The following is a 26,938-nucleotide window of genomic DNA, read 5'->3' as shown; positions in this document are numbered from 1 at the left end:
TTACTTCCTGAACAAAGTGACATCACTATTTACCACTGGCGTTTCTATTGGCTAGCGCTCCCACACATTGTACGTGATAGGCTGAGGGGCGGGACATCTCTAAGCAGTTGACCAGTCACAACAGAGCCGGCCAGCTAAACAATCAGAGCAGACTGGGTTCTGGTTTCAGACGGAGGGTGAAAAGAGGTGCTGCAGCACAGGCAGTATGAGAAAAATAAAGAGCTTTTTGAATATGAAAGCATGGAGACATGTCCCAGGAGAGGTACAACATACTAATATCAACCTGAAAATGAGCAGAATAGGACCCCTTTAATCTGCAAATCTATACATGTAATGCTGTTGCTTTAGTTTCCTGCTGGTTTTATGGAAACAACAGGAAGCGAAAGAGCATTATATTTATTCTGTGGTCATTGCAGATGCAGTTCTAACTTTATCCCCATCACCACGAGAAATGAGCTCATCAGTGCAACAGTGACATGTAAGTAAACAGTGTTTGTTTTTCCCCCTGATAAAAGGAATACGTTCATGTATTTGTATGTGTCGCATGGTAATTGAACTCCTTTGCAGGACTATGTAGTTTTGACCTCCCTAACATTTACTGCTTTTAAGGGTTTTTATGAATCTGAGAGAAATTATTTTTGTGTGTGGAAAGTGTTGTTCCAGATTTAGTGCAAACGTACACATTTTTACTGTCAAAAAAATAAATACAACAAAAACAAAGGGTGTTAAGGGACGAATATTTGTACCTTGTTAGGCGCAGTGGCTGAGGGCGCTCCCCGAACTTCCTGCAAAGAAACAAAGTGAGAAGGAACATGAGTGTGCTGGTTATCAACCACAAACACATACAGAGTAAACACAGCATTACACAATGGTGCACACACGCATACTTGTCGCTGTGGTGCTCAGATAAAAAGAGGTGTCTGCAGGAAGGCAGGTGTACAGTCAGAAACTGAGCACGTTAAAACAGGTTAAGCATCAACTCGTAAAAGCCATTCCTGTTTCAAGGGCAAGAAGTGGAATAACCCGCAATTCCTCGAAGTCTATGAAACCTAATAACAAAAGGTGTGGCAGATTGAGATTATACAGATTTATCTGGGTTATTGAGGTTTTTAAAACCATCAACTTTAAAAGTCTAATAAGTCACAGATGTAGGGGTGATACAGACCTGATTTTCCCTAAAAGACTATGAAACCAAACCATAAAGGGGTGATACAGACCTGATTTTCCCTAAAAGACTATGAAACCAAACCATAAAGGGGTGATACAGACCTGATATTCCCCTAGAAGTCTATGAAACCAATCAATTAAGGGGTGATACAGACCTGATATTCCCCTAGAAGACTATGAAACCAAACCATAAAGGGGTGATACAGACCTGATTTTCCCTAAAAGACTATGAAACCAAACCATAAAGGGGTGATACAGACCACATTTTCCCCTAGAAGTCTATGAAACCAAACCATAAAGGGGTGATACAGACCTGATTTTCCCTAGAAGACTATGAAACCAAACCATAAAGGGGTGATACAGACCTGATTTTCCCTAGAAGTCTATGAAACCAAACCATAAAGGGGTGATACAGACCTGATTTTCCCTAAAAGACTATGAAACCAAACCATAAAGGGGTGATACAGACCTGATTTTCCCTAAAAGACTATGAAACCAAACCATAAAGGGGTGATACAGACCACATTTTTTCCTAGAAGTCTATGAAACCAATCAATAAAGGGGTGATACAGACCACATTTTTTCCTAGAAGTCTATGAAACCAAACCATAAAGGGGTGATACAGACCTCATTTTTTCCTAGAAGTCTATGAAACCAATCAATAAAGGGATGATACAGACCACATTTTTTCCTAGAAGTCTATGAAACCAAACCATAAAGGGGTGATACAGACCACATTTTTTCCTAGAAGTCTATGAAACCAATCAATACAGGGATGATACAGACCACATTTTTTCCTAGAAGTCTATGAAACCAATCAATAAAGGGGTGATACAGACCACATTTTTTTCTAATAGACTATGAAACCAAACAATAAAGGGGTGATACAGACCACATTTTTTCCTAGAAGTCTATGAAACCAAACCATAAAGGGGTGATACAGACCTCATTTTTCTTAGAAGACTATGAAACCAATCAATAAAGGGGTGATACAGACCACATTTTTTCCTAGAAGACTATGAAACCAATCAATAAAGGGGTGATACAGACCACATTTTTTTCTAGAAGTCTATGAAACCAAACAATAAAGGGGTGATACAGACCTCATTTTTCTTAGAAGACTATGAAACCAAACCATAAAGGGGTGATACAGACCTCATTTTTTCCTAGAAGTCTATGAAACCAATCAATAAAGGGGTGATACAGACCTCATTTTTCTTAGAAGACTATGAAACCAAACCATAAAGGGGTGATACAGACCACATTTTTTCCTAGAAGTCTATGAAACCAATCAATAAAGGGGTGATACAGACCTCATTTTTCTTAGAAGACTATGAAACCAAACCATAAAGGGGTGATACAGACCACATTTTTTCCTAGAAGTCTATGAAACCAATCAATAAAGGGGTGATACAGACCACATTTTTTCCTAGAAGTCTATGAAACCAAACCATAAAGGGGTGATACAGACCTCATTTTTCTTAGAAGACTATGAAACCAAACCATAAAGGGGTGATACAGACCTCATTTTTTCCTAGAAGTCTATGAAACCAATCAATAAAGGGGTGATACAGACCTCATTTTTCTTAGAAGACTATGAAACCAAACCATAAAGGGGTGATACAGACCACATTTTTTCCTAGAAGTCTATGAAACCAATCAATAAAGGGGTGATACAGACCACATTTTTTCCTAGAAGTCTATGAAACCAATCCATAAAGGGGTGATACAGACCACATTTTTTTTCTAATAGACTATGAAACTAAACCATAAAGGGGTGATACAGACCACATTTCTTCCTAGAAGTCTATGAAACTAAACCATAAAGGGGAGATACAGAACTCATTTTTTCCTAGAAGTCTATGAAACCAAACCATTTTTTCCTAGAAGTCTATGAAACCAAACCATAAAGGGGTGATACAGACCACATTTCTTCCTAGAAGTCTATGAAACTAAACCATAAAGGGGTGATACAGACCTCAATTTTTTCCCTATTAGTCTATGAAACCTATCAATAAAGGTGTGGCAGATTGAGATTATACAGGGTTATCTTGGTTGTTGAGGTTTTTACAACCTTTAGCTTAAAAGTCTAATAAGTCATAAATGTAAAGGTGATACAGACCTCGTTTTTTGACCATATGGTAATAAATCCATTAGAAAATGTAACAAACCGATAACGACAGCACCAGCCTTCAGGTTCTATGTGTTACTGATCTGAATTGAAAAAAAGCATCTGATTTGATCATTTCCTGCCACCGCCTCCAGTTCAATGGTGCATAGCCGAGAGCAGATTTCTCTTGGTTTGAGGAAACATGCAGAATTTTTAGAAGTAGACGCCATCGGGAGCAACAGGGTAAATATTTCAGTATTCCATGTACATCATAGTGCTTTACAAATGGGCAGTGGGTGGTAAAAAAAAATCTCTCTTACAAGGCGAGCACTTCATTTACATTTTAATGCAAATACACAGAATCGGGTGCCAAAATATACAAGTTGAATATGATTATTAAAAGCAGAGAAAACAGAGCGGAGTTGTTCAACTCAACAAAAGGACATTTATGAAACTAAATTCATCTTGAAAATATGACAACGAAAAACACCTCTTCCATCATTTCTGACAGCATTCAATAATGTGATAAACAGATGAGTTTTGGTGGAATATTAATAGATGAAACGTTGCCCAGTTGTGCTGTTTTTCTAAATAATTCTAAGTGTACAGCTAACCCACATGAGCGACAGGAAACTGACCAGCTTCCCGCTTAGTATTTAAAGCAACCTGTTTGACAGTCAAAGTGTTTGTAATACCCAGACACTCTAACGCTGAAGAAAAAACAACGGGCGGATTTATGTGTTGGAAACTCAAAAGAACGAGACGTACATGCAAGCTTTTTTTTAAAGAGTCCTGAACTCTCAATTCTGGATCTTCATGACATGACAATCAATAAGTCATTCATTTCCACTCTGCTGACAGCAGCATTAACCTTCACTCGCTATAAAGACGGTTTCCTTTAAGTTCAGTCGACTGACGATACTTTCAGCAGGATGAGTTTTTTTTTTAACCGTGATTGAGTCATAGCAAAAACTAATAGTCATAGAATGCATGAAGCAAGGAAAACGCTGCCAACACCATATTTATAGAAAAAAGGGGCAGAAAAAGGACCGCTGAGGACAACTGTTCTCGTCAACTTGTGACGTGTACGACCTGTTTCAAGAGATATGGTCTTAAGAGGAAAGCAAGGCTTATTTTAAAAAACAGAAATGCGTCAGAATTAATTTGTCTACAGGCTTCATCTCCTGGAAATCGAGAAAGAATCAAATTAAGGCAGCAAATAACAATTATTTTCATCATTGATTCCTTTTCAGTCATAAACAAAATTCGAATCACCACATTTAACGAGCCAAAAACAGCTGTTGGCATTTTTTATTTTCCATTTCGATCAATAAATCGAGTAATCTTAGCAGCTGTAAATCCTGCACTGTCAAGCGCTCATTTGCATCCTCTCATAGTGCCTCACCGGAGCTTGATAAAAAACACACCGGAGTGAAAGTCCTCCACAAAGCGATCAATCAGCCTCTCGCTGCAGCAAACACAAAGTAAAGGAGGAGGAGTGCATTTCACTGCAGATATGTGACCACGCTCACTCACAGACGACACATTCTTTCGCACCACTGTCATGTTCCTGAAGTGCACGTACCTAAGCATTCGACACTGGAAATATAGTCTTTCATGTTAGCAACCAACTATATGCAAATGTTTATTTTGTATTCATTGACAGGGAAATGCACCTTATTTAGAAGTTACGGTTTTCAATCTACGGTAAGAAAATCAACTCATCACACTATAACCCTACATTTCAAATGACACTTACTTGTAATCACCAGCCAATATTAAGGCACTATAGAGTGGAGCAGGACTGAGTCCTTAACCCAGGAATGAGTTAGCATTTTGGCACTTCCAGTATGCTTTTCCTCAAGTTAATGTTTTCTTTTATTAATTGAATTGAAAAGTTGATGCATAAACTAAGGGTTGTGGTTAAGACGCAAGAATTGCTTTCATTTCACCACATAAAATACATCATCAAATCCCCCACTGGCGAATATCTGAATCTTTGAAGCATCTTAAAAATGAAATTTAAAAACCCAGCTAAAACGGGAGTTAATCAAATCTACTTAACGTCATGACGGCCAACTTTAGCCACCTTTAGCTTAGCAATGGTGGGGTGCAAGTCATGTGGTTCATTCAGAACATAACATTGGGTGTTTAATTATGCTGAGGTATTTACAACTTTAATCATAGAGGTTTTGAGATGTGGGGATTATCCTGCTGAACAAACTGTGAAAGTATCATAAATGTGTGATTGACAATGACACATTTTGTGCAAAACTCCCAGGGGAAATCCCATTCCTTTTTGTCGAGGGAGCCTCTGCGATGCTAACTTCTTAACTACGTCATCACTGCAGCACTCATTTTTATAGCAGATGGGCGCCACAAAAGGGATGTGCAGCACGTGGTAATGACTCTAAAGGGGTGTGTGTTCAAAACAGGCACAAAGTGTAAGTGAGTCAGATTTTCTGCTTGTGAAGGATGTGGTAGCCGCTGATAAGTATGTCAATACATCTTACATGGCATCCATAAACACGCACTGGGGCTGGGTAAATGCTTTGGCACGCAGGCCCTGGGTGAATTGGACAGAAAAGGAGCACGCAAACACAAATAAGGGGATGAAAATAAGTGCACAGAGGGGATAAAGGGCAGAGGAACTGAAAGCGTGATTGGTGCAAGAGGCAGAAGGAGGGAGGGGAGGTGGAATAATGAGAAAAGGAGGGCAATCAATAAGGTTCCCACAGTGAAACACTGATGCCTCAACTGGCTAATGGATTCCAGACGGATCTTCTCCTTCCCCTACGCCCCTCTTCTAAACCTCACCTCAACGCCGCCCCCCCCCCCAATGCAAACAGGGAGGAAAAGATACTGCGGGTAAAGTGTGGGCTGAGATTAAAGGCAAGAAGAGGAGGATGGTGTGTTGTGGAGACGGATAGATAGATACATTCACTCGTGATTTTATCAAACGAAAAGCCATTTAGATCCAAAGTTGGTTCTTTTGATGTGTATTTACAGTATGCAGGCTTTCAAAATCAACCCCCCTAATCTAAAATCAGGCTCAACTGCTTTATATTGTGGACAGTGCCATGTGTTTCAATGTGAAGACGTGATGTGTGTAACAGAGGTGAAGGTGGTCAGGAGTGTTGCAAGTTCTGTGAAAAACCACTGTTTCGTATCACCTCCACAGCTTCGTTTTACTCAAAACACAAACACGAAAGACCCAAAAAGCACAGGAAACCACAATAAGGTAGAGTTGCAAAGAGAAAAAAAAGCACGCCGACTGTTGCATCTGCAGGTTAGGCTCGACTGTGTGAGATGTCTTGGCAAAGTTCAAGAAAGGACCGAGCGTTTCATTACAGTAGAGACCAATCAATATCAAAAACTAGGCCTACTCAAAGTCTGAAAGCCAAATCAAAAGTAAAGGAAGACCTAAAGAACCTCAAACACGAGTCCAGAATGTATCTTTTACTTTGCAACTATTTGAACAGTTCTAAGTTTTTCCACACACCATGGATGCAACCGTTTTACCACCAACACAGACACTCAAAGCAGGCCGGAGGTCACCGGAGGAAAAGGAAGCTCTGCAAGGAGAGTTCTCGTCCGATTTGCTCTCCATCCGTTATCACTACTCTCCTTTCTTTTCCTTCCTTCTCCTCACCTCCTGCTAACTATCACCGAGATACAATGAGGTAGAGAAACACTGCAACCAAACAGCAGTGGTAAAGAAATCTGGCTACAGGATGTGATTCACTGTGAGATTTTAAAAGCATTAGTGAATTCAAAAACCAGCACTATTTTTGTGTTCCTCTAAAATAAACAGGCATAATATAAAACAACTGGAAACTATTTCAGATGTTTATGATGTGAAATTGATGAACATTTTTGCCACTTCACTAACCCAAAAAAAAAAAACACAATGGTAGGAAGCACAAAAGTTCATAAGTGCCATGTAACAAAACCACCAACACACTCGGATGGTTTGAGTGCAACCCGCTATAGCAAGGCCCCACTGTCACTTCCCCTTCCCCACACCCCATCTAGCAGTCAAAATTGAACATTTGAATGAATATTCGTCACCAAGGAACTTCCTTCTTTTTAATGCGTAAGGCCAAATATGGCCCTGTACAACACCACATTATTAGGAATAGAGCTATGCCGACATGCAGTGGGGCAAAAAAGTATTCAGTCAGCCACCAATTGTGCAAGTTCTCCCATTTAAAAGATGAGAGAGGCCTGTAATTTTTATTATAGGTATACCTCAACTATGAGAGACAGAATGAGAAAAACAATCCAGGAAATCACATTGTAGGATTTTTAAAGAATTAATTGGTAAATTCCTCGGTAAAATAAGTATTTGGTCACCTACAAACAAGCAAGATGTCTGGCTCTCACAGACCTGTAACTTCTTCTTTAAGAGGCTCCTCTGTCCTCCACTCGTTACCTGTATTAATGGCACCTTTTTGAACTCGTTATCAGTATAAAAGACACCTGTCCACAACCTCAAACAGTCATACTCCAAACTCCACTATGGCCAAGACCAAAGAGCTGTCAAAGGAGACCAGAGACAAAATTGTAGACCTGCACCAGGCTGGGAAAACTGAATCTGCAATAGGTAAGCAGCTTGGTGTGAAGAAATCAACTGTGGGAGCAATTATTAGAAAATGGAAGACATACAAGACCACTGCTAATCTCCCTCCATCTGGGGCTCCACGCAAGATCTCACCCCGTGGGGTCAAAATGATCACAACAACGGTGAGCAAAAATCCCAGAACTACACGGGGGGACCTAGTGAATGACCTGCAGAGAGCTGGGACCAAAGTAACAGAGGCTACCATCAGTAACACACTACGCCGCCAGGGACTTCAATCCTGCAGTTCCAGACGTGTCCCCCTGCTTAAGCCAGTACATGTCCAGGCCCGTCTGAAGTTTGCTAGAGGGCATTTGAATGATCCAGAAGAGGATTGGGAGAATGTCATATGGTCAGATGAAACCAAAATAGAACTTTTTGGTAAAAACTCAACTCGTCGTGTTTGGAGGAGAAAGAATGCAGAGTTGCATCCAAAGAACACCATACCTACTGTGAAGCATGGGGGTGGAAACATCATGCTTTGGGGCTGTTTTTCTGCAAAGGGACCAGGACGACTGATCCGTGTAAAGGAAAGAATGAATGGGGCCATGTATCGTGAGATTTTGAGTGAAAACCTACTTCCATCAGCAAGGGCACTGAAGATGCAGCGTGGCTGGGTCTTTCAGCATGACAATGATCCCAAACACACCGCCAGGGCAACGAAGGAGTGGCTTCGTAAGAAGCATTTCAAGGTCCTGGAGTGGCCTAGCCAGTCTCCAGATCTCAACCCCGTAGAAAATCTTTGGAGGGAGTAGAAAGTCCGTGTTGCCCAGCGACAGCCCCAAAACATCACTGCTTTAGAGGAGATCTGCATGGAGGAATGGGCCAAAATACCAGCAACAGTGTGTGGAAACCTTGTGAAGACTTACAGAAAACGTTTGACCTCTGTCATTGCCAACAAAGGGTATATAACAAAGTATTGAGATGAACTGTAACTGTCTACAGATAATGCAAGAGTGGTGCCAACACCCAAGTCAAAAAAAGCTTGGAGAAAAAAAGTCAAAATTCTGAGAATTCCTGAAAAAGGGTCAAAATTCTGAGAATTCCTGAAAAACTCAAAAATTCTGAGAGCTTTGTGTTTTACTGCACAACCACCGTGAGGGAATACAATAATAACCACACACCATGATCATTCTCAATAAATCTTTCAATAGTAATGAGAATCAAACAAAATTGATCAATCCCTTCAATATCGTTAAGAATATCACAATATTACTCAAAATAATCGCAAAGTGTCTTTTTTTCAAATCGTGCAGCCCTATCCTTAAGTCCCTCAGCCTTTAAAGACTTGTGAACTATTAAACGACTGCTTCTCTTTTCCATGTAATGAGTTCTTTTGACTTTGGTGATATGCTATTAGGAACCTGATTGGCCCATTAGGCTGTTGCTAGCGTTCCCTGGCATGGTTGCTAATGGTTAGCGTGCGGCGGCCTGAGAGCAGGGAGCTGCCCGGGACATACAGTTGTACATTTACAGTAGAAGTGAAGCGGTGGAGGAGGATGTCCGGACTCGGGGCTTTCACTGGGAAGTAAGAGTGAGGTCACTGTTGGCTGACAGAGGGGCTGTTGTGATGTGTGTATCACGTTTGAGACCCAAAGTGTTAAGAAGATTAACACTTCCATGTTTTATCTCGGTTATGTTTTCTTACCTCTCACCACAAAGACTTAATGTCACTAGGCAGTTCTGGTAAAAAAAAAAAAGGATTATTAAACTATAACTGTCTTATTTTCCATTGCATTTTATGAACTATGGTTGGCAGAAGCACCGTGACGCTTGACGGACAGAATGAGGGTCCTAGCAGAACCGCAAAAAGAGTGACGCTCTTGGCTAACAGTGATAGACAGAGAAGTGGAACACACACACGTTTTTGTTATCCTGAACACACACATTAATCAGACGCAGTGACGGGAGCATCCTTCATTGTGCAAAGAAAGTTACCGCCTGATATTTCCATTCTGATGCAACTTGGTCAGCTTTACGGTGATGGATTACGTTGACAAACTAAGTTGTTCTCCATGCCGTTTGGAACCAAACTGCAGTCGGAGAGCCATGGGAAAATCGATAAAAGCTCCTTCCTCCTGCCAGGGAAAATATTCTGAAGGGAATATAAAATGCTTGTAATGTTGTTGGATGTATTAAAGCATTGAAATGTTAAAAGGCTGCATGCAATTGGGGAAAAAGGATGAACTAAATCGCAATTACCAAGAGTGTATGGGCTTTTTGACACCATAAATCGCTTTTAAACTTAATTATCTTCCAAAATATATGTTCTTTAGTGGCTGCTTTACAGTAAACACCCAGATTTGGGCTCCACAATTTGGAATAAATAAATAAATGGTATCGTTTTTTGTTTTTATCATGTCGGTAGAATACCAGGACTTCCCTGCAGCTCTAAAAAACATCTATGTAATAAAAGGTTTACTTTCATTTGGATTGCATCGCTTTATATTGAGATACAATTTAAATGTCCACAAGAACCAAGAGGCTGATCTCAGAACGCCACTTCTATTCCATTTAGCAAAGGTTTATCCCACGATCAGCAAGAGGGTGACAGACCTTTTGGCGGTACCTTATTTGAACCCAACGCCTTTTAACCAATAGCAGATAGGAGCTGAAGACACAGAGTGAAACTGCACACCAAACACCCCCCCCCCCCCCCCACCTCATAGCGAGCATCTGAGGAGAAAACATTTGTTTCGAATCTGAAACCAGAGCAGGGATGCAGATGAGCCGTCACCTCGAATGAAGAAGGGAGTTCTCCCAATGATAACGAGAGGGGGGGCGGGGGGCTTTTTGTTCACTTTATCAGAATTATAAAACATTCTCCTCTACCAAAGACACATTTTAAAAAGGCGACATATCTTTTGTTTAATCTGAAGACGTTGGCCAGTGTTTGATGCATTGTGTCCAGCAGAATGACGGCAGATCAAATGTTCATATCACAAGGGAAGGTATCTTTCAGCTCTATGATTTAAAAACAATTACTTTTCACCTTAAACCTGACTTTGTTGACCTGCACAACACACCTGTTACAGACAGATCATTCTAAACCTGTTTGCAGCATATTCAAACTATCTGACAGCAGCTTGTTTCAAATATTACAATGACAAACAAATGCGTATTTTATTCAGCAATTTCGCAGCACATCTGTTCAAAGGCAGCCCAAGCTTGGATTTGTTTTCTGTTAAATTAATTACATAAAGGCACTTTCATGTTGTTGAATAAGAAAGTCACAGGTATGCACCAGGATACTTCCCAGGATACTTCCCAGTCCCCAAAAAAATATTTACCCAAACTGCACCAGTACAAACTTAAATCACAACCTGTGTATGAGAAAAGGCAGAAGTACATCCACAGGAACAAATCCGTTCAAATAATGATAAAGCAGCATGCTGTTTTGATTAAATGTGTATAAAACACTTTGAAATAACAGCTGCAGCCGACAACATGTGGCACATTTCATTTCCCTTAAGCTACTTTATCCAATTACAGCGAGCTCTAATTCAAAACTGTTAAGTTAATACGCTTAAATTAAAGAAAGTTTAACTGGGTGACTCCTGAAAGCCTGTAATTGATACACAAGAATAAGTAATTAACACTAAATGAAGCTCTGACTTGTTCCACTTGTTCTTCCTGTGCAGAGACACGGTGAGGGTGGAATAAGATGAACCTCGGCATGGAGGGTAAAATCGCCCTCTGACAGGTAGTATGACTTATGAGAAATTGGTGACAGGGAGGGATGGCAGTAGCTATGAATAGACCATCGACCACCCGCTTCCCCCCCCCACGCAAACACACAAACACACGTCAACACATGCACACGCAACAGGGGGCTGATTGAGAGTGTGTGAACCCGGAGTGTGTGTTCGCACAGGGATGTGTTTGACAGCTGTGACTGACAGTGCATGCAGTGGCGGGGGAAAGAAAACACACACCAACACCCGGAGGCTCAGAAGAGAGACCGAAATACACACCCTGACATGTCCTCAGCCCCGCTTCTGAAGAAATTTTTAAAAAAGTGCACACCCACACATACAGTCTTTGCTCTGCTGCTCGGGCATGTGTTTGATACACGTTCAACAAATCCAACGGGAGGAGAGCGAGGTGTTATGTGACTCACAAAGTTAAAGGGGCCCTATTATCCACATATTCAGGTTCATCATTTTATGTTGAGCCTCTACTGGGACGTGTCTCCGTGCTTTAATGTCAAAAAGCTCTTTATTTTTCTCATACTGCCTGTGCTTCAGAACCTTTTCACCCTCTGTCTGAAACCAGAGCCCAGTCCGCTCTGATTGGGTTAGCTGGCCAGCTCTGTTGTGACTGGCCAACTGCTTACACATGTCCCGCCCCCTTAGCTTATCACGTACAATGTGTTGGAGCGCTAGCCAATAGAAGTGGGAGTGTGACATTGTGATTTTCAAAGTGTTCAGGAAGTAAACAAAGGACTACAAATGAGGCGTTTCAGGCGGGGGGTGGGGAGTGTGGGAACTCTGGAACTAGGGATTTATTTTGTGAGTACTTAAATGCATAAAAGCCTATATAAAAAACACATTAAAGAAAAGGAACACCCAAAAAGCACAATAGCACCACTTTTATAAAGAGTGTTTATATGTTCAATGATACAGAGCGATAACTGAGCACCTAGTGTGTCCTCCATGTTTACTTTACCATCAACAAAACTGAAAGAACCGGAAGCTAGAGAAATAATCACTCACATTACTGAGCATAAATCTCTCAACTCAAATCCCCGTAGAGACTCCACTACACGCTATACACAGCCCTCCTCTTCATGGGAAATTCACAGAAAACATTTCATCCTTCACAGGAACTGAAGCACTGCAACAACACTGCCGTTCAGGCGTAGCTCTACCGGCCACGATGCTTAATTCAGAGGGAGAGTTGACAATGCACAGAGGTTGCAGGTGGTCATTTGTACGTCAATAATAAAATGTGTGTACTCGCGACTGACTAATAATGGTATTATTCACATAGGGTGTGTTGAAAATGTGTCTTAAAATGAGATGGTTTTGAGATGGAATGAGAAATCAGTTAACTATATTTTCAAAATGTCACACAAAATCAAACATTATAAAATATGTCAATGAGATGAGGAAGAAATGCAGCAACAATGTGTTTTAAAAACGTGAAACCTGACTTAAAAAATAGGTCAAAGCCGAAAGTCTGGGAATAAAGGAGTAGAAGAAATCGATATTTGAGTGTCAGGACATTTAAATCATTGTTCTTAAAAGGTGAGGCCGATTGATCACAGGAAGACTTGTTATTCGGCACCATCGACGTGACATTTAAATGAAGGTTTAATCTGAAGAGCGCTCTTATTCAAACGGATGTGCGATGACTGGGCCTTTTCTGTGTTTCTGAAGAATATAGGACTTGCTTACTAATGAAAAAACGTTTGCGAACGGCTCTCCATAATAGCTTACAAAGTGTTCAAGAGATTAAATGAAATGCTGGTGACAGAGAGGACAATGTGACACAGTTTCCACGTGGATCAGACGGATGGTTTAACCTCTTTAGAGTCATACCAAAACAGAAGGTTTTCCCTCGCTTAAAAGGGAAAATGCCGACAGCCAAACTGAACTCTGTCGCTGTTAAAATGATAGTAGTTGACACCTTTGGCGGTGCACATTTATGTTTGGTCTACAATTCAAAATGGATAAAAACAAACAGATCTATCCTTTTGTAGACCGAGTGCGTCCCAGGGGAGCAAAACACGAGGCGCAGACGCCAGACGCCTTCGTTCATCCGCTCAAGGTCGAGAGGTTAGGGCGTGACCTCTGAGGTCAACTGGCAGTGCGTGTGTCCTGAAACACATTGTACCACCAGGCAAACCTTAAAACGACCCAATGTTAGTCGTTAACTGCTGGGTATGACCATGAAAAGAAAAGCTGGGTATATGTTGGGCTTAAACTAAAGCAAATGTGGTAAGAGAGTGACCTACTGATCGATATATTTACTTTTAATTAATAATTGACTTTTTCAAAAGGGTGTGAGGTGTGAAGCAGACACACAAGGCTCCATCTGCACACTCTGTCAATAGGAAGCACGGGTTATGATTACGGTCGTCAAGATGTAGGTGTACCTCTCAGTTCAGCATTACGGTTTTTCATTACAAGAAAGTCACAAAAATAGATGCTTTTATTTAAATCCTATATCAAGTTTGACAGTTTCCTTAAAAGTCACTTTTAAAGATAACATCGTGATGGGCTGCTTTGGGGACTGTAAGCTTCAATCTGCATCTAATTAAACCGTTTTTTCACACATCTGTGACAGTTGCACACCAGGGTGGGTCCTCCAGGCTCTTACACAGGCTCTTGTGTGAACACGAGACCATACCATATCTGACTACACACATACACACTTTACACAAACACACACACACACACAGCTCCGGGACAGTGCACACAAACAGCAGTGTGAGGCAGAGGGGAGGGATGGGAAGAGGGATTAGGCCTATAAAAAGGTGTCTGGTTTCCCTGCCTGCGGGCTGATAGCAGATAGCGCAACTCCTCGGAGTGGCTGTACAGCTCATTATCAGTGGCGCTCGCTCGCAGCTCCGACTGGCCTCCATCGCCACGGGGCGGCTCAGTGACACCGAAAATATGAACTCTGCCCCAGCTGAAAACATGCGCTTATACACACAGAGATACTAAAAACATCATTCCGATGGCAAGTTCATTCACTACACTTTAGGGCAGAGGTGCAGTGAGGACGTATTTTTCCCGGCCGACCTGGGAGGCAGCATCGTAGCGGCTCCAAAAAGCAGGATTTTTTGAACATTACAGAAAGTAAGATTTGAAGCTAACACACGTTTATGATACGTAAAGGTTTTGTTCAGCAGGATAATCCCCACATATTGACACCACTTCGATAATAATTAAAGCATAACCGGAAGTATTAAGCTAAATGAATGCTAACAAACAACGTCACGTTCGACTACATGTCACCACCGCTAAGCTAAAGGCGACTAATTTGGTGTGAAGACGTTTGGTAGTCTTATTTAGCAACGCCTGTTAGCATCCTGCTTTTATACAGGCACTTAAAAGACAAAAAAAGGTGGAAATTTAAATACTACTCAAATGCTAACTTGTTTGGGGTTCAGGACTCCTGTACAACTCTAATATCAGTGGTTTTATCAACCAAAAAACAAAGCCAAAACTATGATAAAACTATGTTCCTAAATAAACCCACGCTCTGCAACCGCTTGGATTATTATTTTTTCAGAAACAAAGACCTATGTTGGTGTAGCAAGTGGTGCGTTCATCCAGTCATGTCCGGAAGGCATTCGAAGAGGAAACCGACAAGCACCTATTGTGCGGCCGACACTGACACCTGTCAACAAGCTTATTGATATTCGCCAGACACAAGTAAACACGCCAGTGAAAAGTGAAATTATAGGCTGGAGTTGCCAGGCAAACCTGTTATGGAGCTTATAAGAGAACCAACTCATGCCTGAGAGCTTTTTTTTTTTGTGAAGCCCTGCCAGAAATCCGCTCTATTTTGAAAGACAAGAACAAGCCGAGGTTGAAACAGTGTGCTTCTTGTTGCACTCACCTGTGGAGGACGTGTTTTTTAAAAACCGTTCAAGACAAGACACAGAGGACATAAGTGGAAATAACATGTCTCACCAAGTAGGAGAAGGTGTTTGCGTGGCGAGGACTAAGTGAAAGAAATGAGAAAATTCGAGCCGGCTGGCTGCCTATTGAAAAATACCTGCATACTGATGTCAGCGTTCATAGCTATAACACACACATGGAGCATAAACATCAGCCTTTTCCTTTAACACATACTTACTTCCTCGGCCGCACCGTGCCATGCTGTGTGTGGCCCGCGGCAAGGGTATTACGCACACAATCTTTCAAGCACATATTTAATCATTGAGGAAAAACTGTCGGCGGCCAAGTCTGGGCGCTGAACTTATCCTAAGTCAACCCTGGAGAAGTGTTTCAAAAGAGAGGGGGAGGGGACAATGAGACATAAAGAGGGGAAGGGGAGTGGACTAGAGAGTTTATTACACAAGACGAGACGTGGCTCGGGTCGGGGGCTCGCTGAGCGCCTGGCACCTGGCATGTGCCAACGTGCGTGCCAACAATCCTGCAGCGGCAGGCTAGCAGCGTCGAGGGGCAGAGTCACTTCAGATACTCTCACAAGCATGCCTGCTAGCTCACTAAAGAGCGTCAGCACGACTACGAAAGGAGAGGAGAGGGTAAGGAAGCAGGGGAGTGGACGATCAGGAGGGGCAGGTTGAATTTCTTACATTTTAGGGGCTTTGAAAAGAGTGTGACAGGTCACATATCTGAATGTTAAAGTAGGACTAATAAACGCATTCTGATGTGATACGTGTAGCGTGATATAAATCAGTCAAAGATGCCTGTACGTTTATATGAGGATCTTTTCACCGTACCAGATTTCTCCACCACAACCGGGATAAGAGAAGGGCAAGATGAAACAAAAGAAATGAAGGCGGGTGTGATCAGAATCCCAAAAGGCCTCTAAAAGGATCTTTCACTTATTGAGGAACTAAAGTGTAATGTTGCATGAGCAGACAGAACCTGACTGAGTAACCTGCCTGCTGATGAGCTGTCGGACCCTGGAGGCTGAACCACTGCAGATGGCAGAGGGCTGGTAGCTGCCCTGAGACGCCCCGCTGGAGGCAGAATCAAGGGCAGGGCTCCACAGAGTGAATGTGTGGAGAGAGCTGGGTGGGACACATCAGTCTGCACTTGCAAGTGAACACACACACACACACACGCGCACCGAGGGCACCCGCTCCATCTGTCTTTGACATGGGAGAGCTTAATGACAGAGGCAGAAAAGCCAAAGAAAAGGGCCTCCCCTCTTTCTCTTCCTCCCTCCGTTTTTTTTCCCCCTTCCCTCTTGACCGCACACTCCCGACATCAATGCTCCATATGGACGGACTCTTTAAATCTTGGCCTGGCACACAATCAATAAAAGACATCTAGACGTACACTTGCTTGTGCACCAGCGAGTACATACTCCATACACACAAGATGCAATACACCCTGAACACAAGGTAATGACATTTCCAGTGTGTGCGCCGTGGAGACAACCTGAACTCTCAGACACACTCCCTTGATGCTTGTTCTATCTTTAATGAAGTCTCCTTTGTGAATCCCAAAGCCGTGAGTCTGTTTTCTCTATTCGGCCCGCCACCTGGCTCCATTCACTTCCTCAGATAACTCATGTCCCAATTTAGGAGTGAACCAATTCGCCTAAATTTCAGAAAATTCTATAGAAACCTCGGTACTACTGATCACACTTTGCGGATTGCTCTGCTAAGGTGTGGTGCAGCTCGAGCTCTGTGTGGTAAATGTGAAAAGACAAACCAGGAAAAGCTGCATGGAGAGGTGTGATCGAGGCACATTTTCAGAGTAGATTTCATGAGTAGATTTCAAGAGCCGACTTGTTGTTCTCCGTTCAGCTGACAGATAAGAGAGGAAACAGTCACACCTCAGAGGTTATAAACACAGACAGTAAAGGAGCCTCTGCCCTAAGGCCACATACAGACAAATACTTCTTTCTATTTGATCAAATCATTTTTGTCACGTTTATGCCTAGCGTCCGCACGACTGAGATGTTTGAGTGCACTACTGGTCGCCTCTGTAGTGAAGTTTCCAGAATGACAGGAGCTGATTCAACAGTGAATCGACAAATTACAGCATTACTGAGCTAACGCTACATGAGCAGGAGGCAATATATTATTCAAGCTGGTTTATTATTCATATTATAGAAAAACATGTGTTACTCTTAACAAGTTCCACATGATTTAGATGTTCAAACTTGCCAGCAGGTGGTTAAATCATGTCTCTAAACACGACCAAGTGTATAAAATCAGAGCACAACATAAAAGATGTTAGAACCCAACGAGTAAATACCGCCACAGGAGACGCAGAGCAGGCTTTGTGCAAAGACTCGCAGGCGATGTGACCTCACAAAATGAGACATTCATAATCATTTTTAAAAAAGGGACAAGTGTGACTGCAAGCCACACATAGAAGGGCCGGGGGTTTCAGGGCTGAGACGGGTCATGTGCTCGGGGGAAGCTGTCAGAAATGAAGAGGGAAGGGGAACGAGGCGAGGGAGCCTTGAACCCTGAATGAACCAGCCGTTCCCGCTCCTCTTTCCCCCTTCTCACTCTCTGCTGAGCTGATGACTCATTGCTGGAACAGAGGGAACCCAGGGGGAGGGATCCAGAGGAGCCCAGATCGACCGCAGCAACACCACTGTAGCTCGGTTGCAGAAACAGCCGCCGATAAGGAAGCAGGTAGTGGTGAAGCATATGATAACCACTGTGGGGTCGAACTAGAGGCCTGTGTGCAGCCGTTCGCTGCAGAAACGACTTACAAAGCAGCTAGAAGGTGCATAGATAAGGGGAAACTGCACAAGTAAAATCATGTTTTCTTCCCCTATGCTGCACTGCAAGACTAATTTAACTTATAGCTTGTGGTTTGCATTGATTTCTAAATGTTTGCATGTAAAGTTAGCATCCAAAACTATCTATTTAACTTTATCTTGGACTCAATTTCTTTGGTTGGACAAAAAGAGAAGCTGTAGGACACAATAAGACATTTCCATAGACAAAACAGTTGATTGAACAAGAAAATAATTGGCACATTCATCAATGAACACCTAAACATATATGCGGTTCATTCTGATGTACTGGAATAGGTTGCCGTCTTGAATTTATTCCACGACACTCTTGAGCATATTGAGGAAATTATCTTGATTTATTGCACTGGCTCAGGGCGAGTCAGCTAGTTGGGGTTTTAGTGTTTCCGCGGGGCAGATGCTTGTCATCACAGGTCTCCGCGCTGAAAGGCGGCGCTCCTGTTAACTATGCCACCCTGTTGGCTCCTTACTGAATTTCAGCCTCATTTATCTTCGCCGGGCATTGATCGAGAAGCACGGGACAGTTCTAGTATTTTTCACCTTGATTAAACGAAACTAAAACCGCCTGAGACGTGTCAGCGTTTCTCACCGAAGCCAATGACACCCCAGGTGCTTCATGGCAGGCAGCCACGGGAACACTGGGTTGGTTTTGAGGGGATAAAAAGTTACATTTACTTTGCTGAACGATCACAGGCTCTGCACAGGGTAAATGCCACGGAAAGTGTAACATATCATTTTGGCTTATGCTTGGGGGTAAAAGGAAAACACTACAGGCAACAATGATGCAACTAACAGTAAACCTCTTTAGCTTTAAGATTGCTGATTCTGTTTCGGCCAATTGAAAGTCCTTAAACTCATTTCATCTATCCGGAGTAGAGTCCAAAAGTTTCTTTGGTCATCTGTCAGCGCACTAAGCTCAGGCCGACTAACCACCGTCTTGCCCTGCCCTTGCCTCAAAAAACACCCAAAGGACAGACTGCACTGCAGCGAGAGAGAGAAAATAGAATTCCTGGCAGAAAAGGAGAGAGACAGAGAAAGAGACGTGACCTTTAGCCCACATGCTGTGAGATGATCCCCAGCAACCTAAACCAAACGTAGAGACCGCGGAACGCTTGTGTGACTGTGTGTTGTTTAGCGATGACTTTGTCACCTCGGGACTGCTGTCTGGTTTCAGTGTCATGATGAGGAAGGGGATAGTTCCCCTTTAAAAACATGCTATCCTTTCCAAAATAGTCTGTCATTAACAAGATGTGAAACAAGAAATGGTTTCCTGAACCTTAACCACACTGCACAGTAATTTGTCTTGACACTAGTCTGTATAAATCATATTAAAGCGAGTATGTCAAGCTTCTTTTGCAGGGAGGTGAATAATAAACTAAATAGTGCCGGGTTCATTTGTCTACCAGACACTTTGGCGAGTTGTGGTCGGAATATTCGAGGTCCAATTCTCATAAAACTCAGTTGGGTGATAAACAGAGGGACTTTGCTGGTGACTTCTCAAGATAAACCAGAAGATATAAAGCAAACAAGTTTAGTTTCCTTCCATGAGCTCATGTGAAACCTCACGCACATTCTTCCGCACAGCTCCAACGTGATGGCAACGCTAGAGAACATCAGCCACAAGTGCAAGATGATCAGCCACAACATGAGCAACCCTCTCATCAGGAGGAAGACACAAACAAAGGCATTGTTTCCCCGACCACGATCAATAGAGTGTTCTACAAAATTACACACTCGTCTATTACTTCATCCGAACCTAAGAAAAGGCCCAAATCTGCTGACGTCAACAGCCACAGGAATGCCACCAGGCGGATTCTTCAGTAGAACTACCCGGCAGCGGTAGTTAAACAACCAGACAATGCAGAGAAACACTCGTGTTCCTGGAATCCAACCCCTCTCTCGCTCGGTTGGTTCTTTTTCTTCAATGTTTCCCCCGACGCTTGACAACTCCTTTTCTGGCCCTTCTTGCTCTTTTCAGACACCTCTCTTTAACACATACAAATAAGTCCAATTGCTAAATACTACATATAATATGTCTGAATAAATAGTTGAAAAAGGGTCCAAAAAAAGTCTTATTTGAAACCTTGGAGCTTAGTGTCGATAATTGATTAATTGTTCATGCATTTTCTAATAAAAACAGATGGCAGAAAATACATTTTGAACATGAATATCTTTGGGTTTTGACTGACAGTCGAAACCTTGGTGCTAACATTTTTGGTAAACTGATCAATAACTGTTACATTGGCATAGTTTTCTGATAATTGATCAATTGTTCAGGCATTTTCTAATAAAAAAATGGCAGAAAATTCACTTTTCTCCTTTTGATATCATATTAAACTGACTATCTTTGGGTTTTAGACCGACACTGGTATGCTAAGTTCACACAAAGACAATAGGATTGATCTGTACACATGGTAATTGAAAGCCTTGAACTGCTCCGTTGCCGTCCGCAGACTCTAAATTACAGCCCCAGCAGCGAGGCTCTCAGGGAGGTTTACTACAGGCTGGATTACTGCTTGCCACTCCCTTCTTATCTAATACAGTAATAGTGGCAGTTGCTTTGAGCCGTGGGAGGTGTCTTCGTTGGGGGCTTTCCCTACACGGGAGATCCCATGTATATTTGTAACCTCCCTCTGAATGTATGAGCCGGTCCCAGAGAGAACAGACAGAACGTTCTGACAACAGCGAGGCACTGGAACAATGCTCCTGAGCACTCGCTGCCGCGGCTGAGAATAACAAGGCAATGATCTGGGCCAGCAGAATGAAAAAAAAATAACAGAGATTTTCTCTCTAAGCCTGGCTCTGTGGGGAATTCTCCTGGACGCTTAGAGCAGTCCTGATGTACGGTATATCACAGGCCTGGCATAAGTCGTTTATTCAAAGACAAAATGTGCCCTTGTCATCCCGAGGCGAACAACACTCAAAGAGAGGGACCAACAGAAAACTCTCAATGAGGTTCATATTTTTTCCTCTCAAGTTCAGCTGGCCCTAAATAGGAAGTGGGCAAGGGTTTGCTCACTGAAAGCAAACAGGAGTCAGACAGGGGGGACTAGTTGGTGTTTTCTGAATGAAACATCCTGAGTGTGGAGGGACAGCGGGAGCAAAAAAACTGCTGACACAGTAGAAAGCAACATTCCCTTGGAGAAGCTGTAATCGCTGCGAAAGGAGCAGAGGCAGGAAATTCTCTTGGAAGGGGAGTGCAATTGCGTGAAAGACAACGGGTCCGCTCCGAAACGCAAGTCAGCGGGTAGGTACGCACTCCCAACGCCTGTCGCATTTGCCTCGTGTTAGCTTTCCGTGTCTCCTTAGCGGCGAGGACGATGCCAGCACCAACACCACGAGGACTTGGGCCTCTTATCAAACATGACGGCAGGGCTGTTTTTCAAAACCACACGGGCTTTAGATTTACATCAGAATGTTCCGTCCCATCCGAGCAGAAGCAAAACAGCAGTGAGATATTTGGACGAGCCACAGATTTAAAAAAAAAAGCATAAGCTCACACTGTTGCATTCCAAGTCTTGCACAAGTAAATAAAGGCCCCCCCCTTGTTGTGGCTCTTTTTGTGAGAAATCCAAACCCCTTATGAGGCCTTGGCCTAAAAATGAGGTAAGGCCCTCAAATGAATCATCAACAGAGTGGTGATATGAGGCAATTTCTTTTTTGACTTTATGAATATTGCAGGAATAAGCATACACATGCTACGTTTAATATTTGAAGCTTAATTGCAATTGCCACAACAGTTAGCATAATGCTACAAACAAACTACATCACTGTCGCATGACTACACGACACCACCGCTAAGCTACGGGCGGGCTCTTGTTCGACGTGATGATGTGGAGGAGTCTTTTTTTAATTTGCTTTTGTTAACAACAGATCCTATTTTAGGCATCGGACCCAAAAACTCGCCAACTCATTTCTGCTCCACTCTTCAGAAAACCACTTGCTCTGAATAGGCAGGAGGGAAGTCAAAGTACAGTGACATACTATGATGGTATATCTGGTTTGTGCACACTTTAGCACGTGGCTGAGGACCAAGAGTGAGCAGTGCCAAGCTGGCGGCAATCCAAGCCAAATTACACTGAAAAATGTGCATTTCTACCCCCTTTGGGTGTCTCCTGTGGTTGTTCCCCCGAGACAGGCAGACAAACACGCTAAATATGGAAACAAGAGAACGAAGATGTGGTGCTTTGAGAGGCTGAGTCGTCACTGGAGCAAACAAGTTGAATCTGAACCCTGGATAAAACCGTAAAGGCTTCGGGGGATGTTTCAATCATGTGGAGTAATGGATATGCATGAACTTCCAAAACAATAGGCTACTGTATGCATGAGGATAAATCCCCCTAAAGAGGTCTGGCAGTGGCACATTTGCTTTGGTGCTATATGCCCGTGACTTCTGTACAGCCCCCCCCCCCCTTCTGGGTGGATATAAGGCCGCTTTGGAGGGTGCGGGATACTGAGGTGACACACAGATCAGATGGCTTGTGTCATCTCTGTCGTTAACCTATCCATCAGTGCAGCCGCTAAAGGTAGCCGCGTGGGTGTGTGTGGGTTGCTTTGAGGGAGGAGGGTGGCGGAGGAGGGGGGGGGGGGGGGTGACTCGGCATGTCTTTTAACTCTAGCCTGAGCCTTTGCCACCATAAAGGTCAGCGCTTCGACATCTGCTGCTCTCTCTGAACCTCTCCTTTCATAAAAGGGAAGCCGGGAAGAGGAGAGGACCCTTGGGAAGGGATGCACGTGCACACACACACGGATCAACTTTTATATCTAGAGACGCTCACTCTCCCTTCAACCAGCACTCAGTAGATCCCCGTCAACACAGCCTCAGAGCTCAGACTGCACGCTCATGCTAACAAATGTGAGAACACAAGGTTTAGCTTCTCAAAGGAAGGCTCTGTCGTATCATTACACCGGCACCGAGACGCTTGGCTTCTAGCCTGAAAGACTCTATCACGCTTTTTTTTTTTTTTTTGGATAGAAGGGGGGTGAGCAAAATGGAATCCCGTCCCTCGGGGGCACGGCAAAAGCAGATCAGTGTTGAAATAAGTGATTCATGCCATTATTATGCCAGGTGAACAGTGCTGCTTTCAACAAATCACAACCAGTTTCTCTAAAAGAGAACAACATACGAGAGCAACGCTGTGTTATCTTAATTTGTTGTGTTTTTTGCCCGCACCTTTGTGAAGATCGGGTGTTTTTGTTGCTAAAGTGTGTTATTGTGGCAACCCACAATAGTGAGTAAGACCATGCCTTACTGGGGGAAGGAGTGTGTGTACTTCTGCAAAAAGATAGGGGCTTTCACTTGCAAACCACAAGCTACAGTAGTTGTCTTTGAGAGCAGAAAAGATAAGTCAGTAAAGAGGAAAGATGTTTGTTATGCTTTCATATTTTCAGCATTATCAAAGAAATATCTGCAGATTTTTGACTGTCAGCTGAACAAAATGAGCAGGGAGAATGACATGAATGCAAACGCTCTTGTTCCATATTTGAGGATGAATACATTTCCACGCAGCAAGTTAAATTAAGCAGAAAGACACAAACCTGTCTCTAAAGCAACACCTACACTGAATTCAGTATAACCTACACCCTTAACTCAAATAAAAACATTCAACCACAGCCTCTCCGTAATGCTAGTACAAGAAAGTCATGATACCGTTAACAAGCCTGTGGTTGTGGAGCCCCTCCCTGTGTAAAGCCAGCCCCATTCAAACAGTTCATGAAGCTGTGCTCAGGCTTCGTGATGCCTCCAACCGTTACTGCCGTCAGCTAAAAAAGACCCCTTATGGCACTTTAATTTTCTGTTAAACCTCTCTCGCCAGAACACCCATCAGCCCCACCCTCCTCTCACACACTGACCCCCACTCGCAGAAAAACACACAGCCAAACACACATGAATTTGGAGATATCATCTGGACAGGTGGCCAGCCACCCAGACCTGACCCGCCTGCCCTCTAGCTTGCCCCCTCCCTCCCCTCCCCCTGCACCCCCCCTCAACTGAAATCAGTTCAGGTCTGCTGGAAAGCCCCAAGTGAACATGCACATCAACCCCGGCCCCCCCCCCCTTCTCTTTCCAACATACACACACCTCCAACAAGCCCAGCGAATGTCTGTCACCCACTGAGCTGTCTGTGGGGATTATAGCATCTAAAGTGTTCGTGTCTAGCTAACGTGCAGGGAAATTATTCAGAATCGGCATGCTTATTTATGTTGAATAATGTGGTCCCATAACCCAAGATGCAAGGAGTAACAAATCAAGGCAGTCCTGCTTTAAATTAAAAGGAAATACATCTTTGACATTCTCTCGCCATGATCATTTCGGAAATGTTAAAAGAACATTTTCCCACTCAAATCCTTGGCTGACACACTTATTATAGCTGTATGATCTCGCAGTTATTACTGAACGTGCACCAAGACTAATGAACTCTTTGTAAACATCACACAGATGAAACAACTTTAAATGTGACTCAGGGAAAAGTATGCCAAGACTCGTTATTCAAGCAGCTAGTTATGTTATAATAGGAGCACTATGGGGAATCATTTGAATAGGAAGAATCTAAATCATTTCACAGTGATTATGGTGTTTTGGCTGTGGGTGTTTATCTGTGTTTTTGGTCCACAGATGCCCTGCAGTGGTAGGTTGGATTAGCAACCTGCTTACAGAGATGCAAATCGCTGTTTGAGTTGTAAATACTATTTACCAGCACTGCCGTCCTCTAACAGGAAGCACAAGTCGTAAAAAGTACACGCTATACACTGTGCGTGCGTGGTAGCCCCAAGCTCAGATGTGTATTTGTATTCCACTCATTATAAAACAAAACATGTACACTTTAAGCAGCTTTTTTTTTGTAGCCCATGATGGAAAGGAGCTTATTCATTTTACCTGCCTCTTACTAAAAAAAGATGTCTGTCAATCTGCTTACAACAAATACTTACAGTAACGTGAAAACACAATCAAAAGTCCACACAACAATCCACCACCAGCGGAACAGGGTGCCTGACATCTTCGTGCTGTCTAATTAGTATTTCTTTATACATTTTCTTAAACCCAAAAGATGGCCCATACAGCCCTTTAAAAAATGTGGTCAAGAAACAACACAGTTGAACGCCAACTACAGAGATGTACAGCCAGCAAGCCGTGTAAAAAAGGGAGAAGTATCTCACAAATGCATTTTTAAAAACACTGCCAAAAGGGGGATGCCTCGCTCACAAAGCCGCAACGTGTTTCAGTCACTATATCGCTAGCTGACGTCCATTATCGGACAGCTAGCAGTGTTTAAGTCCTGAATGCACTTCTTAAAGCGTGCTGCCCGGCTACATGTTGAGCACGTTTCGAAAACAAATTCAACGCCAGGAATTAAACTCTGGAGACGCATATACATCTTAAATAGCTTTCTTATTATTACACATGTGTAGTTTAGCTTGCTGGCTAGCCTAGTAGCTAACAGCTCGCCGTTGTCTGGGAAAAAAAAAGACCACCGAGGGTGAAGTATCGCTTAGCTGAGGCTAGCTCACAAAACACTGCAGCAACAGTCAGCCTATAAGTAACAGGGCAAAGAAAAAAAAAACACTCAAACACAGTGAGACGAAGGAAACGGTTCAAGCAAGTAAACCACAGGTCATAACATTGCAGTGAAGCGCATGGGTTTAAATGTAGCCGTTTCATGGTTATAACTTGTATTCTCGCTCCCCAACCGCCAGCCCCGAATCTCAGACTCACCCTGTCACAACAGGCGCCATCTTCCACAAACTCTCACCAAAACTCCAATACTCGCGATATCCTTTTCTCTCCCACAGCCCGCAACAATCCGCCGAGACAACAGAAGCAGACTGGAGGTGTAGGGACGAGGGAGACGGAGAGAAAAGGGGGTGGGTGAGGAAGACAGAGAAAAAAAGGGGGAGGCGGCGAGAGAGAGAGTGAGCGAAAAGGGCAGACGCCACAACAACAGGCGTGGGAAACTTCCAAGACCACGCGAGAGTTGAAAAACTCTCACAATAGGCGAGCACAGAGGGAGCGTCCCCTATCGCGAGATGTTCGTGGAGCGGAGAAGTTGTTTATCTTGTGGCGCTGAAATACTATTCCCACGTGTTTACCGGGTAATAAATTGCAGCACCGATCGGTATGGGGCTATAGATGTGAGGCAACTCTCGGTTTTCCCAGGCTCCCACAGATTTTGCAGTATGCATCCTGTCTCCCCATGTGTCTCTGCAGTATTCAGCAGTAACAGCTGCATGTTATTATAGCCATTTTTATTCTATGATACTTCCCAAATTGTATACACAACATGCGTGAAAGGTGATGAGACTGCAAGGACACGCTGGTTTCCAATTAGACTGGGATTTAAAGGGTTTCTGCACAACACATTTACAATTCCCGTGGGTAACATTGCACTTCCTGTTTATAATCTGGAAACAATGGTGTGAACACATGTGAATAGGCCATACAGGGCAGATTAGTGCATTGCCATCACATTGGGGAGCCCCATGACCATCCTCCTCACAGCCAAAGTACAAGAGAGGCTATTATTTAGCATGATCATGCCTTGAGATGTAGCATGTGCTTTTATTAGACTTTCTGTTTGATTTGGTTTCTCCCCCAGCCAGATTGAATTAGCAAA

General features: G+C 43.1%; 1 protein-coding gene across 1 annotated transcript in view; it reads right to left on the bottom strand.

Moving 5' to 3' along the window:
* Positions 1-26,229, bottom strand: part of rbpjb (recombination signal binding protein for immunoglobulin kappa J region b) — a 42,769-nt gene extending 16,540 nt beyond the window's left edge. Inside the window, exons 1-2 of the mRNA XM_063900516.1 lie at positions 26,041-26,229; positions 747-785 (exon numbers count right to left, since the gene is read on the bottom strand). Of these exons, the coding sequence (XP_063756586.1) occupies positions 747-785; positions 26,041-26,060 (59 nt within the window). The 5' untranslated portion in view covers positions 26,061-26,229. The remainder of the gene's footprint in view (positions 1-746; positions 786-26,040) is intronic.
* Between the last annotated feature and the right edge of the window lie 709 nt (positions 26,230-26,938).

The sequence above is a fragment of the Eleginops maclovinus genome, chromosome 14, assembly GCF_036324505.1.
Source record: "Eleginops maclovinus isolate JMC-PN-2008 ecotype Puerto Natales chromosome 14, JC_Emac_rtc_rv5, whole genome shotgun sequence".
Taxonomy (NCBI): domain Eukaryota; kingdom Metazoa; phylum Chordata; class Actinopteri; order Perciformes; family Eleginopidae; genus Eleginops; species Eleginops maclovinus.
This window is presented reverse-complemented; position numbering and strand designations above follow the sequence as displayed.